The sequence below is a fragment of the Pleurodeles waltl genome, chromosome 2_2 (genome assembly GCF_031143425.1).
Source record: "Pleurodeles waltl isolate 20211129_DDA chromosome 2_2, aPleWal1.hap1.20221129, whole genome shotgun sequence".
Taxonomy (NCBI): Eukaryota; Metazoa; Chordata; class Amphibia; order Caudata; family Salamandridae; genus Pleurodeles; species Pleurodeles waltl.
In genome coordinates, this window is record NC_090439.1 from 661921835 (window position 1) to 661942056 (window position 20222).

At 44.3% G+C, this 20222-nt stretch overlaps 1 protein-coding gene across 1 annotated transcript in view; it reads left to right on the forward strand.

Moving 5' to 3' along the window:
- Window positions 1-20222, forward strand: part of UBXN2B (UBX domain protein 2B) — a 344843-nt gene that overhangs the window by 28578 nt on the left and 296043 nt on the right. Inside the window, exons 2-3 of the mRNA XM_069220223.1 lie at window positions 3738-3838; window positions 5583-5651. Of these exons, the coding sequence (XP_069076324.1) occupies window positions 3738-3838; window positions 5583-5651 (170 nt within the window). The remainder of the gene's footprint in view (window positions 1-3737; window positions 3839-5582; window positions 5652-20222) is intronic.

The following is a 20222-nucleotide window of genomic DNA, read 5'->3' on the forward strand; positions in this document are numbered from 1 at the left end:
GCGAACGCATCGCCGGCCGCCGCAGCCTACAGGATCCACTTCACGCAGCCCCCAGAACACGGGGCAAGGCCGATACAGCCAGAGGGAGCCGCCCTCCGCGATTTTGACCCCGGCGGCTCCCGACTGCAGAGCCAACCGGGCCCGCTGAGCTTCGCGCGCCAACTAGGTCCTGGCACAAGACCCGCTGCAGACGCGCCCCTCCAACGCACGTAGAGAAGAAGAAACATCAGCCTGCAGCCTCCCCAGGTCCTCCGAAGTCGTCTCAGGTGTTGGAGGCAGGGCGGGAGGCAGTATGAAGAGGAGAAATGTCGCGTTCTTGGTCCCCCACCGGCAGAGCCTCACGGTGTGGCGGCCATCTCGCAAGACGGCCAAGCCACGCCTCCGGGGAGGAAAGATTATTGGCCTGAGAGGTTTGAATAAACCAGGGGTTGTGGATAGATATCCTCTACCCAACATAACGGAGATGTTCAGTTGGACAATGCTGTTGTATTTTCAACTTCGGATCTCGGGTCGGCTTACCTCCAGATTAGGGTTGATGGTTAATCCATGGATGTAACTGCTTTTATCACTGTGTGTTTAGATTTGCGACAATGTCTTTTAAGCTTATTTCTGCAGCATCAGGTTTTCAGAGGGCCAAGGAAGGCAAGTTGGATGTTATTTCAGATGTGAAGATTTATCAGGATGATGTGCTGATATGGTGCTTCATAGGATGAACTTGACTATCAATTCAGGTGTGTACTGGAAAGACGTAGGAATATTGGGCTATTGCTTGAAAAATCCAAATGTTAATTGTAAAAAAATGGTTTATTTAGGTCACAGATTAACTAGAAAAGGTGTGAAACCCAATGAGGATTTAGTGGGAGCTATTACCAAATTACCTGCACCTGAAAGTAAAGATGTGTTGATCAGATTCTTAAGGATGATGGAATATTATAGAAGGGTTTCCCCCTCTATTTGCTAGTCGCTCATGTAATATAAGGAACGTGTTAAAGATAGGTATGCTACTTTTTCTTCATCTTCACAGTGTGATTTAGATTAAAAAATCCTTGTACAATGCTAAATATTTACAGAGTTTTAGTGCTACAGACAAATCCACTCTGGTAATGGATGCCAGTTCTAAATGGCTAGGAGCGGTTCTAAAGCAAGGTGAAGGTAATAGTGATAGAAATATATTCTTCATCTCAAGATATTTAAGAGGTCCAGACCATAGATATTCAGTTATAGAGAAGCTCTTTATATTCTAGCCTATCAAAAAACATAATACATGTTTGTGGGGTACCAACTTTGTGGTTAAAACAGATCACAAGCCTTTAAATATGTTTTTTTCAAAAGAGGGATAGATGCCATTTCTAGCAGAATTTGCAAAAGGGTAATTTCTCTGCAGGAGTTTGATTCTCATGTTGACAACAATCCAGTTGGGGTGCGGGGGATACCATGGCAGACTGCCTTTCAAGATTGGTCTATTCTGAAACAATGGTGGATGATACCATAAGAGTCTGTAAGATCATGGGTGTCATAGTAAGTGAAGATAAGTGGAAGAATTCTGTGGAGTGTGATGTAATTCTGCAGGAACATGCTAAGCTTACTAACTGTGGTTGGAAAACCAATCAGGATACAAGTCCAGAGTGTAAGACGTTTTTGGAGGTTAGACATGAACTGTCAGTGCAACAGGGTGTGAAGTGCGTTGAATAAATATGTTCAACTTTTACTAATGATTTCTCTAGTAAGGAGTAAACTGAGCTCAGTATACATTGTGATGCCTATGGTGCTTCTGAAATTGCAATATGATGTTTCTACCTGAACAAAAGGTGAAGATGATGCACTGTTCCTTGTTTTAAAGCTGGTAAAGCCATATTTGGATTTATAGCACTGAGGCTAGCTTCGGTGCCCCCTCCCCACCCAGCTATCATCTCCAATTTGTCCGGAATCCTGAAGATGGTTAATCTTGCACAATCCTCTACTTATTACCCGCCCATCAGGAGGAGCAGTGTTTAGTTTGAGCTGCTGTATGCCAGTGGGGACAACCGGCACTCATTTTTGGGGACCGGCACTTATCGTTCCTCTTCAGACATTTCTAGAGAGCAAGAGAGGGAAACAACAGAAAGTCAAAAAAGGAGGAAGCAAAAGACAGAAGAACTGTCACAAATGGAGAAAGCAATAGCCCACAACAGTGAGATAAAAGAGCAGGGAGAATCTGGTAGTGGATTAAAAAGGCCTGGGGTGGGTTTAAGACTAGTGTTGGTATTTAGTGCACTGAAAAGCACTGACCATGGGCTTCTAAGCAGAGCTTTGGGCACCTGCACTCATTCTTTTACAAATTAAACACTGAGGAAGAGTGTAGTCATTAATGAGGGAGGAGTTTAACGTAGGTGATGGAGTGGGTGGGACACTAGGCAATACTTTATCTTGGAGCATGGCAGAAGCTGGTAGTGTATCACACAGGTCAGTTATCATCTCATGGACACTTTCAACTTGTCTGCATCCCCTCTGCTCGCCACTGCTTCATCTTTTACACTGATTAACGTTTCCAGATTGATTGGGTGTTCCTTGAACAGCTGTACTGGAAGTAAGGGCATGACCACAAGAGACCATTTGTGGTGTGTTATTAGATAACTGGCATGTAAAGAAGTTGGTAATTTGATGGATGACAAATGTAGAGATTGATTAATCCCCTTTTTGGCGTGCAAAAGAGTCATGTGATACAAGCAGCATTTAGCATTGTTGATCATGATTTATTGTTTAATGACTTGTGGGACACGGGGTTTGTTGATTTAGTGGTTTCTTTTTTCAGATTGTTTTTAATCTAATTGCCAACAGTCAGTTTCTCCTCTTTCTTACATTCTGAAACCTTTGGTTTTCCTTGGGGTTCCTCAATTTCTCCCAGCCTTTTAAATATTTTTGTGAATATTTTCCCAGTTTACAAAATTGCATGAATTTAGGTTCTATATGTATGGATTGTATTACAGTATTTTATAGCATTTACTACCCCATGTGAGGTGCTTAAGTGCTTGTGTGGATGACATCCAAATTATTCTCAAGATAGGACAAATGTGTAGGCCTCCACTCAGTCATCCCAACATAGCTTGCACGATACCAGAGACTGAAATTCCTCCCATTGGCTTAAATTTAATTCTGAACATACTGAGACAGTGGTGGTGGGTGGCAGTTGAAAGAACAGGGGCATCATGTTGGGTCAGCAGTTATGGGTGTCTGCTACACTTGTGCCACCAGGATACACAACTTAGGTTTTAAATTTAATTCTAATAGGTGCAGTAATTTCTTCATGTTTTTCGGCTCAGACATTTAAAGACTGTCTTGCCTCATATCATGCATTTGTGGGTAGCAATGGCTTGGTTTTGACTATGTCCTCAATTTTGGCCCTTCAAAGACGTTATTAGCCACAGTTTAGGTTAGGCAGCTTATCTTTTATTGAATTTGAGATTTTGTGGTTCTGTGAGATATTTATAGATGTGCTAATCTGAAAGAGCTACCAGGCTGCAAAATATTATTTTTTTAAGGTTCTTTTGTGAGACCCTGCCTAAGTCTTATTTGGAAATGCTTGTGAAAATGTTTATATTTCTGAACTTCTCTCTTGGAAGGTCTTGATAGTGTACAGCATTCAAATCCCATTTTAGTTCTTACAGACAGATTTAATCTTAAGGATCAAGGGACCTGTAGAATCTATACTATACAATATGGATGGTCTATAAAATGACTTACTGCTCTATTTCATCCAGCTAGCACTGGCCAGATTATGTGAAGATGAGAAGAAACGTCAGCCAACTCGTCATGACATGCCAATTGTGGTTGATGTTAATGCTGGGCATCCTATTCACAGGTAAAAGTCACTTTTGTGGAGTTACATGTGTTACGTTTGTTATTTTATGTTGTCTAGTGCTTTTACCTGATACTTTCAATTTTACAATCTTTGCAAACCATGTCTGAAATCACAATTTTCCCACCTTTCTCAGTATAGGAAAACATTAGAGGAGAGCTGATAAAAAGCCTTAAAACATGCAAGTTAGTAGGCTTGCTCTGACTCTGAAACTATTGCTTAGCGCGACCCCCTGTCCCAGTATGTACATCTGTGGAAAGGTGGCAAAATAAAGAAACTGCTAGTATTCATGCCCTACTACAGTATTAGCCCTGGCATAATCAGAGGCTATTTTTAGTGCTCTTTTGAAATAAGATAGCTGCTATAATTTGTCCCGGCACTACATGGCACCATAGGGACAAGTAGATTTTTTTGACAGTACAACTAGATTTATGAAGTAACCTGTCCCATGGACAAGTAGATATTTTATTAAATTCCACACTCATGTGGACACATTGGAAAGGTGTCTTATTTCAAAATCAACATAAGAAAATCTGAGTTTTGAGTCTTACAGTTTCCCCAGATGCACTTTGACTCTTACAAGCAATGTTTCCTTTCAGATGGAATGTGAAGTTGTTCAGATAAATAAGTATTAGTTTTATTCCCTGGTGTAGACAGCTGTACACTACTAATCATCTGTTGCTGATCGACTCTATTAAGATAGATTTGCATCAATTATATAATCCAAACCTCTCCAGACTGGGGTGTGTAGCATCCATGAGGATGACTTAGTGATTAATGGTTCTTTTGATTTTCCAAGTACTTCAATCTTAGTGCCATGAGAGACTTTGATTGACAACCAAAAAAACTGCAGACACTTCCTCGGGGGAGGCAGGAGGCTGAGAATAGGACTAAAGCAAAGCTTACATATCCCAACATCAGAGGGACAGCTTGTCCCCCTTACAAATGCCTACTACAGAGCTACCCAGCTGCTCTAAATATGTGAATTGTCCAGAGAGAAGACAAAGCAATGGTGCAACCTCAATCATATTCTTGTATGGAGATCGCTACAGGAATTGACATTATTACTACCAACACAGATGAAAGATTATTCCTGTGATGTCCACACAACACCTACAACTTCTGAATGCATATCCACCAAATCACAGTAAAGTTTTATCTACATACCAGGATTGGTACTGTAGCGGAAATCAGACATTTTTATGGCATTTAAAATGGGAAGCAATGTTCCCTATAAAGCACTAATTCTTTAATTAAATATCTTAGCTTAAAGCACCAGGTCTGATCAGTGTAACTACTGCATTTGTATTAAATTTGGTCTGCATGGATTCAAATAGAAAGAAAGCAAGTCAAACATGCTATTGCAAGTTTGGTCAATGACTTTATAGTCTCAACTGTTACAGTAATGCAGCTATTGCAGATCCTGTATGTATTACGTGTACTCTTGGTTTGGTGTTCTTTGTTCTGGTAATGTTGAAACTGTCAGATGTACTATGTCAATTTTGAATTCAGTTTTATGTTTTAAAGATACTTAATTCTGTTTAAAAGTTTTTGCAGCCGTACCTCAAATTTTGTTTATTCCATTGAACATTTAAGGGCTATAGAAAATGGATCAGAGCATTTAAATAAAATATATTATGTAAAAGTAGAGCTAAGTAAGAAAGATCTAAGCAACTTTTTAAAGCGCTTTGTGGCTCATACCTAAATATTAGGTAAGCCTAACCTTAACTACTGTGTTTTCCTACAGTTCCATAATTGCCTTCTTCAGGGATCAGAAAGAAAAAAAAGTAAGCAGCTTTGATGAGGAACTTGAAAGGTATGTGTTCAGATATACCATAAATCCATTTCAAACACCATCAGCGTTACTAATTTCTATCATTTTTGCATGTGTTCATTAAGGAACTTTTTTAACACATGTTCTGTGCTGCTGCTTTCTTAGATTCTTCTAGTTATCAGCTTGGTCTGTCCTGCTTTGCATGACTTTCTCTTGTCTGAATTTAGTCAGTAATTAACCAGAAGATGCAGAGAGGAGCTGCCCTAATTTAAAATCTCACATTAATTTCAGCCAGTGTTAAAGTATGTGCTCCTTTTGGTTCTAATCACAAACAGCTTGTACAGTGATGTCCTTTGATGTCTCAATCCTTAACTTACATTCACATTGTGGTACCAACCAAACACCAATGTTACCTTTCAGCTACATTTATCAGAATGTTTCAGATACATGAAACGTAAGTAATATTATAACTGTGCATAACATATTCAGATTAGGAAGCGATCTTTTGTATTGAGATACCCACCCCTCCGACTTTGTACAAAAAATGTTTTCCCCATAAATGTTTTCATTCATTTATCAAGAATAGCCAACTTCTTTATATGGGAGACTATTATAGTTGTTATCAGCTCCACTGAATACCTTTTTCCTCCTTGAAACATGCCTCAATGTTTTGTTTTATAGTTCATAATTATTGACTCGCATATAAAAGAGGATTCCCATTCTTTTCGATAAGTGTTTCCTGAATATGCAAAAAAACAGTATTTTTCATTACAGGTTCTGGATGTAACACCTTTGTGCAATAAATGGTAAACAACTAGATGTAAGAAATCAAGTTAGCCTCTTGATCGTCTTCACAAGCCAACAACAATAACACCAACAAGTCTGTCAAGTTATGAGTAAAACACCAGCAAGTGCTGAATTGTTGGGGGTGGACACGTGCTAACCACAGAGATGGCACACTTATTGGTCCTTATGGCTCTCATCTCTATTGGGTAAGAGTCATTTTTCTATTCACAAACTTATATTGAAATTTTCAACAGAGTAAAGAGAGTGAACAATGTTCATCAAAATGCACAGGAGAAGGAAACGTACAAAGGTCCAAGTAATATATATTACTAAATTCAACACAATATAAGCTGTAATATTATGACTGTCACAACAACGTGAGAGAAATTAATTTAGCAGCAACCACCACTCACTAGATCTGAGCCAAATCAAGTGTTGGAAATGCTTCAGAGGATGGATCCAAACCTCTTCTAGAGCAATTAACCTATTCCCAGCACTCAAGTAGAAAGGGAATAAAACAGTCTTCCAAAACGAGGGAATGGCTTTCACCTCTGCAACAATGCTATATCAAGTAGAATCTTTTCTGTTCTGATATTACCAAACCTCTGGACTTCAACAGCCTCACCTGCAGGGAGATGTTGCTGTGGATTTTGAGAATCAGCTTTACAGTTCCCTACACTGAACCTAAAAACGATTCAGCAGTCAGGAATTTCAAGAATGCATATTATATAAAGGTCCAGTAGCTTTTAGGTGATTAAGTTAACATTAATTGTAGCATGGAGTGCTGGAGGGCTCCAAAAGGCTTTGCAAAGCAGGATATTTGATTCGACAACTTCATAAGGGGCATAGATTACATTATTGACTTCGATCGAACATCGGACACCCAAGACATGTTTGGAAGCAAGAGAATGCTGTCCCGTTTAGATTTGAAGCTCAGAAGCCCCAGAAGCATAAGTTCTCCCTTGAACAATTTGCATGCCTTTGATGCTGCATGCCCACCCCTATGTAGGTATCACAGAATCCCATAAATGTCAGAAAGGGTCTTGACTAACTTGGTTTAACCCAAGAAGATTTCACTTGACTTCAGCAAGCGGAGAAGGTCACCATAAAGCAAGTCAAATTTGTCATATTATATTATGGGTAATGTAGTATAAGCACCATCCTTTGGCATATCTACACTCAACCCAAATACCCTTATATGGCCACTACTTTCATAAGGATGGCCTGATTCATAGAAGCTAGTTGTTAATAAACACCAAGGAGGCTAGGGAGTATTCAGTTTTATGCAATACTTTTGTAGTGGCTATGAGGACTGGAAAGTACTTAATGGCCAGGTGTGAGTCCACTTTCAGTAGATTGCAAAGTGGCAGGGCAGCTGTCATCCCTTCTTCAGTATTTCTCCCAGCATGGGGTTGGGTGGGTTGAAGGACTCAAGCAGCCTTTTCAACCCAAAATTTAACCAAAAGGATCAATGGAAGGATTTTAAGGTTGGTATATTAAGGCCTCCTTTATCTTTGGATGCTTTAAGTTTAAATAGTAAGACATAGAACAGTTTCCCTTTCAGAGTACACTAGTGATGAGCTTCTGTAATATTTTGAAGGGTTAGCTGGAAGTTGTATGGTAGAAGTGCCAGAAGATATAAACAAAAACAGGGGCTAGAAATATTTTGACAGTTTCCCTCAGTTTTCACTGGGACGGAAACAGACTAAACAATCCATAGGTGAACAACATAGCTAAGAATAGCAATTGCTTGGATTGGATTTACACTGTCTCTTAGTAAGTTTAGAAATTGGGTTTCTGGTTGGCAGAGGTATGCACTCTTTCCAAGCAGGAACTACAATACTAGTCACGGTCAGTCAGATACATACCATAAATCCATGTGTGCTTACCCTCTGGTAGCTTGGCACAGAACAGGCAGGCTTAATCTGAGAGGCAATGTGTAAAGTATTTGTGCAACCCTTCAAACAGTAACACAGTGAAAACACCACAAAAAGACTCCACACCAAGTTAAAAAATAGATTAGCTTTTTATAAATAAAACAAGACCAAAACAAAAAAATTCTAATAAGTGGAAGTCGAAAAATTAATTTTCAAAGATTAAACTGTAAAAATAGCGCTTAGCGCCTATGGGGTTATCTGGTTGCGCTGTACCAGGGCAAAGTCAAGAGTTCAGGCTGACCTCGATGTAGCGTGGGCTGGAAACAGGGACCATGCAAAACCCACTGAACCAAAGTACTTTGATCCTGGTTGGAACAGCAAGATGCGGGGTGAGATAAGTGATGCATCAGTGTCGATCCCGCAGTGAAAGTGATGCATTGATTTTCTCCACGCAGCAATGGAGATGCACCAGTTCCGAGTATGAAGCGTCAGTTTCCAGGTGGGTGTGCTGGTTCCGAAGCTGATGCACCAGTTTTTTCCATGCAGGGGATGCGTGGGTCATCTCCTTGCAGTGCTGGCGATGAGCTGGTACTGGGAGCGATGCCCTCAACGACAAGGATGTGCTAGGTCCAACCTATGCAGAGGTGAAGAAGCACTGGCTCCGATGACGATGCATGGGCTCTGGCAGTTGCAGCACTTTTACCCACTTCTAAGGTCCGAGAACTGGGTTGACAGCTCTTGGCAGGGCAAGGCTTGCAGCAAACAAAGTCCAGGTGCTATAGGTGATGATGAGTCAAAATCTTTTGTGTCCCTGAGACTTCATAAGAACAGGAGGCAAGCCAGTAAGCCTTTGGAGTCACTTTGATTCTGGGTTGAAGAGGTTCAGGTCTAGTCCTTCTCACTACCAGGCAAGGAGGGTGTAGGAAGCTGGCTCTGTATATACTATACCAAAATGAGGTATGGTGTGTACAGAGTCCAGGGGCTTACCCATTGGGTTAGCAAAGGCTGAAGTAGATAATACTAACGCTCTCGTTTGTGGTAGTATGGTCGAGCAGTTAGGCTTAACAGAGGGTAGTGCAAAGCATTTGTTGTACACACACAGTCAAGAAATGAGGCACACACTCAATGACTAACTCCAGACCAATAGTTTTTATATAGCAAAAATATATTTTGTTACTTTATCACTAGAATCAAAGGATCTTTGTTGCAGGTAAGTACAGTTGTAAGTAAGTATGAAGCATATTTATCAAGGAATGTGGAATTCCAATCGCCCCATGTCCGGGACATATTGGCCCTCATTAGGACCTTGGCGCCAAAGGACCGTCGCCGCGGCTACCAGCCGTTCACCGTATTATGACCACAGCCGGATTTACACCAGAAGGATGGCGGAAATCTGGCTGTGGCCATGCCAGCGGATGGCAGTAAGGTGACGCTCCTGCCAGCAGCAGCGCCACAGCAGTAGACCACCGTCAGCCGTATTATGAGAAATAATACGGCCTGGCGGTATTCTTCTGGCGGACGCTGCTGCTGGCAGCAGAGCCTTGTCCCGTCTCCTGACGGAGTACCCCCTGGATCCAGATAAGTGGGTGCTCCAACCACAGAGGGGGCGGGGGGTGTTGTGTGTGTGGGGTGTGTGTGTATGTGCGTGCATGTATGCAGGTGTGTGTTGCATTTTGTATGTGTGTGCATGTTTGGGGGTGTGAGTGCATGTATGTTGAGTTGTGTGAATGCGTGTCTGCGTGTATGTATGTAAGTGTGTGTGGATGTGTGTGTGAATGGATGTATGCATGCGTGGATGAATGTTGGAATGGGTGTGTGTGTGCATGTGTGAAGGAAGGGGCGTTATGATGGGAGGTCTGGAGAGGAACGCGGTGGTGGGGGAAACCTGGGGAGGGGGAGAGCAGCGGGGTAGACCCCTATCAGTGACAGGGAAGTGATTCCTGTAAAAAAAAAAAGTACCCAGGTTTGAAAACTTAAACAATATGAGGCTAAGTATAATGCTCCCAGAATGCTCTATGATTAGATGTAAATGTTTGTAGAAGCTTGTAAGCAAAAGTAATGATTCTTTGCTTTCAAAATAAATTGTTCAGAAAAATACGCACGTAGGAAAAAAAATGTTTCGCTACTATGACATTTTAGGTGCTGTTTCTTTGAAGCATTACTTAGTAAAATGTGTTGATGCATACTAGTATTTCCAAAAAATATTCCTAATGGAAGATCAGGATAACCATTTTCAATAAGATTATGGGAAGCATGAAAATAAACAAGCACTGGCGAAGCTATTTTGTCCGACAGTTTTTGTAAGTCTTTTGGTTTAGTCAATGCGTGACATGTTTTGACATGGCTTTTTTACCACTACTGTTGTGGGAGCTGCCAGGCCCTCACCACTGTAACAAACACTGGCAAAAAGAAAAAAGGTTTTTGGTCTCAAAAAGCACACACCAGTGGTGTAACAAAGGCCCCACGGCCACCCTCCAGGGCCCCCCTCAGCACAGCACCTGCCCTGAGTGAGTCTGAAGGCGGGGTTGCCTCCATGTGCTTTGCAGGGGGACCCCCTCCATGTTCGTTACACCACTTATTGCCACAGTAGTTCCTGGCACTGAACAAAACTACTTTGTGTGCCAATATGCTCCTTGTGGAAGAGTAGAATGCGATCACTCACAGTAAAGCCAGCTGAAAGAGAGAGAAATAGAAGTTTAATAAAAACAAAATGTCTTTGTTAACACCAGACTTAATTAGGGACCCAATAATTAAAGTCACAAACGTGCACTCATGGTATATGCCTTTGAATTAGTGGCTTTCATGAACTTACAGAAGAAGACCAGGAAATCATACTAATAGAAAATGTTTGTGAACTGTATTTTAGCACAAGCAAATATGCATGTGTAGATTTATTCATGTGAAAATCTATTGAGCATTTACAAGTTCACTTTCCCTCCTATCACTTTTTTCCGAACCCTGAAAGAATTACTCTTTCTGCCATTGGCAGGAGTAAATTTGTGACCTTTCTCATTATGAGAAAAGATTAGCGAAGAGCTGGTGAAAATCCTTAAAACATGCAAGTTTGCAGGTTTGCAGACTCCGAGGCATCCCAGTCCTGGAACTTTTGCTTACTCCAGCCCCACAATGTGGATCTGCGGAAAGGTGGCAAAATAAGAAAATTGCTACAGTAGGGACTGAAATTGCAAGTACTCAAGCCCTACTATAGTAGTAGCCCTGGCATATACAGAGAGGCTCTGACATAATGAGATTGTTGCCATAATTTGTTGCCGCACCACATGGCACCAAACGGACAAATAGATATTTTTTACAGGACAAGTAGATTTAAGAATCAACCTGTCCCACGGACAAGTAGATATTTTATTAAATTCCACACCCCTGCTGTATCAATTGTACTCTCTTTGGGTTTTTCAGGTAAAGCAGTCACTAGGGTCCAGGGGGTTTGGTGTTGGCACAGAAAACAGGTAAGTACCCAACGTGCGATTCCAGTCTTCACAGGTTAGGATCTCCACAGGTCAAAGTTCAATGTAACCCCAAAAGTGCACCACCAGCAACACGGGTCCGGCCGGGTGCAGAGGTCAAAGTTGGTATCTGGTGTGCAATGGAATCCTACGAGGACTGGGGGGGACTTGGTAGAAAAGAGATTAGAGGTCAGTACCCACTGTTTCAGAATACAGGCCTAGGGGGTTTAGGTCAGCACCGGGGAAGGGGGCATCAGGTCAGCACCAAACACACGCCCTCAGTAGCACAGGGGCAGCCGGGTGCACGGTACAAACGCAGCGTCGGGCGCCCAATGCTTTTCAATGAGAGAACCCCAGAGGGGTCACAAAGATGCTGCAGGCCGGGTCCAGGGGGTCGTTTCTGGAAAACCAAAGGCTGGACAGAAAGGAGAGGTGCCCGTCGGATGTTGCTGTACCGTTGGTAGGATTCCTCAAGGCAGGGGTCTGTGGATGCAAGGATACCTCTAGGTGTCGGGAATCTTCGTCAGATCCGGTTGCAGACAGTGGGTGCCTCTGGATTCAGGCTGCAGGCGTTATCGTTTTGGCCAGGAGGGGTCAACCCAGGATGGACTCGAGATCAGAGTTGCCTGGGGACCTTCTCTTGACTGGTGGGCCACCTGGACTCCGTCTGTTGGCGTCGGGTGCAGAGTGGACAGGGCTCACAAATCTGGGATGGTTCTGAAGTCCCTTTGGTGATTTCCTCTGGGCAGGGCCGCTGTCCTTGGGAGTTCTTGGTCCTCTGCTGGGCAGGCAGTCCTCTGGGGGTTTGTAGAGGTCGCTTGTCCTGCAGGATGTGTCGCCTTCTTGGTGCAGGGGTCTTTGAAGCTGCAGACAGGCTGGTGGGGCTGGGGTAAGTCAGTTGTCGTCTGGAGTCGACTTAGCAGTCCTTCTTGCTTCCTTCTTTTTTCTTCTTGAGGGTGCCAGGAATCTGTTGAGTGAGATTCAAGAGAGCCCCTAAATACTAGATGTAGGTGCTTTACAGGGTCAGAGGGCAGTAGCCAGTGGCTACTGTGCCTGAGGGTGGCTACACCCTTCCTGTGCCCACTCCCTTTGGGGAGGGGAGCACATTCCTAACCCTATTGGTCCCTATCCTCAAAAACAAGATGGAGGATTCTACAAGAAGGGGGTCACTTCAGCTCTGGACACATTAGGAGTGGTCCTAGCTGCAGTGGTCACCCCTCCCTGTTTTACCTAATTTTCCTGCTGGACCTGCCGCAAAAAGTAGGGCTTGATCCATGGGGGTGAGCCCCTCCACTAACTGGAGTGCCCTGGGACACTGTAACAGGAGGTCTGGGCCTTTAAGGCTCACTGTCAAGTGTTACAGTTACAGCAGAGGGTGGGGTGAAGCACCTCCACCCAGAGCAGGTTTTGTTTCTGACCCCAGAGAGCACAAAGGCTCTCACCCCATGGGGTCAGAAAGATGTCTGTTAGTGGCAGGCTGGCACAGACTGGACAGCCCAGCCCTAAAGGGTTGTGTAAAATACCTATGTGTGCATTTTACAATAAATCCAACAATGGCATCAGTGTGGGGGTATTGTGTTGAGAAGTTTGATACCAAACATCCCAGACTTCTGTGAGGCTATCATGGAGCTGTGGAGTTTATAATGAAAGACACCCAGCCCATGTCCTCAATATGGCCACACAGTACTTACAATGTCTAAGAAAGAATAGACAGACAGTGTAGGGGCATATTGCTCATGCAGCTATGCCCTCACCTGTGGTACAGTGCACCCTGCCTTAGGGCTGTAAGGCCTGGTACAGGGGTGACTTACCTATGCCACAGGCAGTGCTTGGTGGGCACGACACCCTGTGAGGGATGAGATGTTGACTTTACATTTGTCTCCTCACCAACATACACAAGCTGCAATGGCAGTGTGTGTTGGTGAGGGGTCTCTTAGGGTGGCACAATACATGCTGCAGGCTTTAGGGACACTCCCTGGCCACAGAGCCCTTGGTACCACTGGTACCTTTTAGAAGGAACTTAGCTGTGTGCCAGGGGTGTGCCAATTGTGGAAACACTGGAACAGTGTTGGGAAAGAACACTGATGCTGGGGCCTGGTTAGCAGGCTCCCAGCACACTCTCAGTCAAGTCAGCATCAATATCAGGCAAAAAATAGGGAGTAACCATGCCAAAAGTGGCACAGTGCACCCTGCCTTAGGGCTGTAAGGCCTGGTACAGGGGTGACTTACCTATGCCACAGGCAGTGCTTGGTGGGCATGACACCCTGTGAGGGATGAGATGTTGACTTTACATTTGTCTCCTCACCAACATACACAAGCTGCAATGGAAGTGTGTGTTGGTGAGGGGTCTCTTAGGGTGGCACAATACATGCTGCAGGCTTTAGGGACCCTTCCTGGCCACAGAGCCCTTGGTACCACTGGTACCTTTTACAAGGAACTTAGCTGTGTGCCAGGGGTGTGCCAATTGTGGAAACACTGGAACAGTGTTGGGAAAGAACACTGATGCTGGGGCCTGGTTAGCAGGCTCCCAGCACACTCTCAGTCAAGTCAGCATCAATATCAGGCAAAAAATAGGGAGTAACCATGCCAAAAGTGGCACAGTGCACCCTGCCTTAGGGCTGTAAGGCCTGGTACAGGGGTGACTTACCTATGCCACAGGCAGTGCTTTGTTGGCATGACACCCTGTGAGGGATGAGATGTTGACTTTACATTTGTCTCCTCACCAACATACACAAGCTGCAATGGCAGTGTGTGTTGGTGAGGGGTCTCTTAGGGTGGCACAATACATGCTGCAGGCTTTAGGGACCCTTCCTGGCCACAGAGCCCTTGGTACCACTGGCACCTTTTACAAGGAACTTAGCTGTGTGCCAGGGGTGTGCCAATTGTGGAAACACTGGAACAGTGTTGGGAAAGAACACTGATTCTGGGGCCTGATTAGCAGGCTCCCAGCACACTCTCAGTCAAGTCAGCATCAATATCAGGCAAAAAATAGGGAGTAACCATGCCAAAAGTGGCACTTTCCTACAGAGGGCAGCCGGTCACCGTAGCACAGCTGAGCAGGAGTCCAGTAGAGTGATAGTCCTTTCAGCAGCATAATAGTCGTTCTTCCCGGCAGAGTATCCACAGGTCCAGAAGTGTACTGAGTTGGTAGGGTCAGTGGTCCAGTACTTATACCCAGTTACAGAGGTCCTTTCTTCCTGCCCAGGTTGCAAACTTACTACAGGAAGGTAAGGAGCCCTTTTTGTTGGAGCAGGACACTGCCCATTCAGGTGTGTCAGCTCCTCCCTCCTATCCTGCCCAGGATGGCCTATCAGGATGTTGGTGGCCCATCAGTTACACCTAAGAGTCCTTTGTGTGTGGCTGTCTGGAAGGGATGCACAATCCCAGCTGTCACCCTAGCCCAAACGTGTATTGGAGACAGGCAGAAGGTACTAGATGGATAAAGTAAGAAAATGGCAACTTTGTAAATGTGGCATTTTCAAAATTACAATTTAAAATTCAACTTTACCATAGGCTGTGATTTTAAATTGTGATTACAGAGACCCCAAACCTTGGGGTCCCACCCCTTCTCAATTGGAAATTACACATATAAAATGTACTAAGGTAATCCCAATGTTACCCTATGGGAGTGATAGGCCTTGCACTAGTGAACAACTAATTTAAGAGTGTTTCACTAATAGTAAAACTTAAAAGAACATGTCCTAATGTTTAAATACACTGCATCCCCAACTCTGGTCTGTCTAGGGCCTATATTAGGGGGTGACTTATTTGAATTAAAAAGGAAGGTTTGGACCTGGAAAGAGGGTTAACTTTCCAGGTCGACACGGCAGTTTAAAACTGCACACACAGGCTCTGCAATGGCAGGCCTGAGACATGTTTAAAGGGTTACTGAAGTGGGTGGCACAATCAGTGCTGCAGGCCAATTAGTCGCATTTAATTTGCAAGCCCTGGGCGCATGTAGAGCGCTTTACTAGGGACTTATATGTACATTAAATATGCAAATTATGGATAAGCCAATGCTACCATGTGTTAAGCAGATAGCACATGCACTATAGCACTAGTTAGCAGTGGTAAAATACCCAGAGTCCTAAAGCCAACAAAAGTGAATTCAGCAAAAAGGAAAGGAGGAAGGCAAAAATTATGTGATGGCCCTGCAGACAGGGCCATGTCCAACAAAACCCCACTCCAACCTAAAGCCCTGGGAGACTAATCAATACCTTGATGGGATTCCCTGCTTATGAGATAGAGGACCTCATAACGACTTTGGCGTTTCTTTTCTAAGACCACTGAAGCCGCTACAGGCAAAAGACCACCAGTCCTGGAGGTGTTTTGCCCGCCATATTAGGAGTATTCCGCTTGGCCAGTGGGCAAAAACTGCATTTTCGCCCACTTGGCCTGCGGAACACTCACCAGAACACTGATGCCGGCTCATAATTGAGCCGGTGGCAATGTTGTGCTGCGTCAGGTGCAACAGCACCTGTCATGCATTTCACTCCCCCTAATTCAGGCAGTGAAATACGCAATAGGGCTGTGCATGGGGGCCCTGGCACTGCCCATGCCAAGTGCATGGGCGGTGCAGGGGCCACCAGGGACCCCCGACATCCTCATTCCTTAAGCCTTTCCATGGCTGTGTTTACCGACATGGAAAGGCTGATGGATGGGGACTCGTAATCCCCAGGGCAGAGCTGCTTGCAATGCTGCCCTGGCGGATTACAACCACGACACCGCCAGGCTGCAGCCAGCCTGCAGCCTGGCGGTGTCAGTGGTTTGACCGTGAGGGCTCCGCCACAATCATAATGGGGCAGTCGGACCACCCTGTCTACGGTGGTCCGACCGCCATCATGAGTGTGGTGGTCTTAAGACTGCCACACTCGTACTGAGGGCCAGAATGTTGACAATAGCCCACTACTGCAGGGGCACTTGTCAGTTCTGCACCTTTCTAAACTCTGTTGGATCCCTCCCCGCATACTCTACTGAGCCATTCAACTGACCTATGGGGAACCCTTCTCCTCATCTGTAGCTCCCATCTGTGCAGCACCTAACCTTAACTTGTTCACAGATGCAACCCAGATGGCAGACAGTACCACCATAGCCAACAAATTGATAAACAGGCCCCAGACAATCCAGGGCTCTTTGACCTCTGAAATTTCTCAGAGTGGGGGACAGTAGTCCCAGGTGACTTGCACCCTTTTTCCACTGTACCTCCCACCAGTTCAAGGGTGTTATCTTGAAACTGGTCCTTCAACCCAGGGTCTGTACACTTAGGTTGAACAGTTGCCTGCAAGCCAGGAATTCCAGGGGAGTACCACCACCCACCAAGGAAGACACACTCTGTATATCTCACACAAGAGCCTGCCTGTTGCAGGTCCCAAGACCTCTGTCCTTGTGACAGTGTATCGAGTCCCCCCGGCCAGAAGTGGCCTCACTAGTGTCAGTCTTGGGGTGCTCTGTTCACAGAGGTAGCAACCCCTGGCCCACTGTGGACTGTTTCCAAGTCAGGGCGCTTGTGGCAGCCACCCCACCCAGCTCTTCTGACATTGGAGAGCCACAATCAGTGAATGGTCCCTCGATACAGACCAGGTCCCCCTGCTTATGCCCCCTCTGGGAGCAATCCAAGCTCTGGGGCTGGAAATAGGGCACCCTGGGCCTCTGCCCATCCACACCCCTACCCCCACCCCACCTCTTCTTCTACTCTAAGAAGGGACTTGGGTCCCTCTCCCCCCTTACCATACCGGGAACTGTCTGGGTCACAGCATACCTCCCTCCCATTCTGTTGAAGGGAACCCAAACCTCCCGCTTTAGGATAACTCCCCAATGCCTTCTCGGGCACTCTGGTACTCACCCAGAGGTCTGCCTCCTTTGCAAGCTCCCTGGGTCATTGAACTTCCAATCAACCAGATGTTGGCTTAGCTCTGGAAAACAGTGACTGAACATGTGCTCTCTAGCAATCAAATTGTACAGCCCCTCAAAAGTATTGACTTCACTACCCTTCACCCAACCATCCAGTGCCTTGTAAAAGTACCCCACAAAATCCTCTATGGGCTGGTGAAACAGTTTCTGACTGTCCCTAAATCTCAACCTGCAAATCTTCTCGGGGTGAGGAACAAGTTACTTACCTTCGGTAACGCATCATCTTGTAGAGACAGGATCTAGCCGCAGATTCCTTACTATAGAATTTTCCCCAGGCGAGAGCCTGGATACGGAAACTTTTTCCTATAGCGCGTCAGAAGAAAGTGTTGCACGACTTTGCGTCGACATCCACTGGCTGTGACGTCAGCGAAGTTCATATAACGCCCTCACCAACATCAGTTTCGTCTGTGACTATTTTCCGGACTCAAGCATGAAGCCACGTATAGAAACTGCCTACTGGATCTGTGTGCTAGGTCAAACGACAACCCTGTGTCAAATAATCACTGCATTCTTAATTCAAGGTGTTGATTTCCATAACAAAATCTTCTGAGACCAAAGGGAACAAAGTTTGCAGAGCGGGGAGGATGGGATGGGTCGTTAAGTAATTTGCGGCTAGATCCTGTCTCTACCAGATAATGCATTACTGAAGGTAAGTAACTTGTTCATCTGATAGAGACATCTAGACACAGATTCCTTACTTTAGAATCAGATACCAAAGTCATAGTACCCAGGAGGAGGGAATGCAAACTGAGAACTCCTGAAAAAGTTTTGAAGTATCATAAAACCAGTCTAAAAGAAAAGAAAAAGACTGGACAATCATAATAATTAAGATGATTTATAATATACTATACAACACCAAAACCTGTGGAAGGCACCACAGGTACCCAGAGTACATGAAAAACATGGGAACAAGCTCATCCATGTTAGTATTTCAAATGTGTGTTAGAGTGACCCAACAACATTGAAAGTCTCTAACCAGAAGAAAACTGGTCTAGTACAAGAGAAATAGACCATGCATTCCTAAGAATACCTATGAGGAAACACATCCTTGTTAGTAAAAGAACTGTGTGAAGAACCACAGTAATAAAAAGTAATAGAAACGTTAATAGCATGTCGATAGCATCATCCATGATCAATACCATTCAAAATAAGTTCTTTGACTGAGACCAGTCTAAAATAATTCATAAAGACCAGGCATGCATAAGAATGCAGGTGAGCCCTAACATATTTCAAGACGTGAAACTTGTGAGAGAAACCACGGATAAGGAGTCCTAAACATTAAAAACATGAAATAAAGAAAATCCATGTTAATGACCAATCGGTGTTAGAGGTAAACAAACACAATGAATATTAAGCTACTTGCTCCCTTAATAGGATGTGAACCCATGCACGAACACCTCATCAATACTGTGGAAATGACCACAGCAATAACATCATAAAGACAAAGAAAACATGGGTAAGAAACACTACCCATGACCGTAGGAGAGTATCACCAAATGAGCTAGTTCAGATAAATCTATTTGTTCTTATATGTAATCCGAAACTGCATGGTCTATCCTGTTCGAACACAGAGCTCCATAACATGCCATTGAGCAATACCCCTTACCGTGTAAAGGTATATCCTAACCAGACCTACACTATAAGGCACACATCAAATGTTTATCTCTTGCAGACAAAACATACAATTGCCCTCTTTAAAAAGAAGTTGAAGACAACAATAGCAAGCATTTGGCATGTAAATATACTTTTCCCGAGGAAAAGTAGCTAGAGATGATAAAAACATCAGCAAGATATTCTCAATATATATATCTACTGACACAGGAATATAAAAAATAAACGCCTATGTAGTAACCAACAAAATATATATATTTATCTTTTTATTAAAAAAAAAATCTGAATAAAACAGCAAGTATGAAAAAGGGACCTTAGTAGTGTGGCAGAAACCAAGGTGAGTATGTGATTAAGACTAATCTACAGATGAACTAGAAAAGGTGTCAATTACGCAAAAACTGAAAATTTACAAGATTCTGAAATGAAAAGAATCTGTCTGACTTTGTATATATTGTCTTATGACAACACTTCTCAACGTGTTAACCCAACCTACAACTGTAGGAAAGTACCCTCTTTCCTGGCATGGTTACCCCCCTTTGTCTGCCTGATATCAGTGTGTTTGACTATGCCCACTGGGATCCTGCTAACCAGGACCCCAGTGAATACGCTCTCTCTCCCAAAAGTATGTATTTCACCCGCAATTGGCACTCTGGTGCCCCCTTATAAGTTCCTAGTATATGGCACCTAGGTACCCAGGGCATTGGGGTGCCAGAGGACCCCTAAAGGCTGCAGCATACATTTTGCTACCTAGAGGGAGCCCATGCAAACACTGCTGCAGGACTGCAACCACCCTTTCACTGCCATTTTTCACTACAACAGGTCAATTATTAGTCACCCCTATGGTAGGCCTTCTAGCCCAGAGGGCAAGGTCTAAAGTACCTGTGCGTGAGGGCACTCCTGCACTAGCAGAGGCGCCCCCCAAACTTCAGGCCCATCTTCCCGGACTTCGTGAGAGCAGGGACGCCATT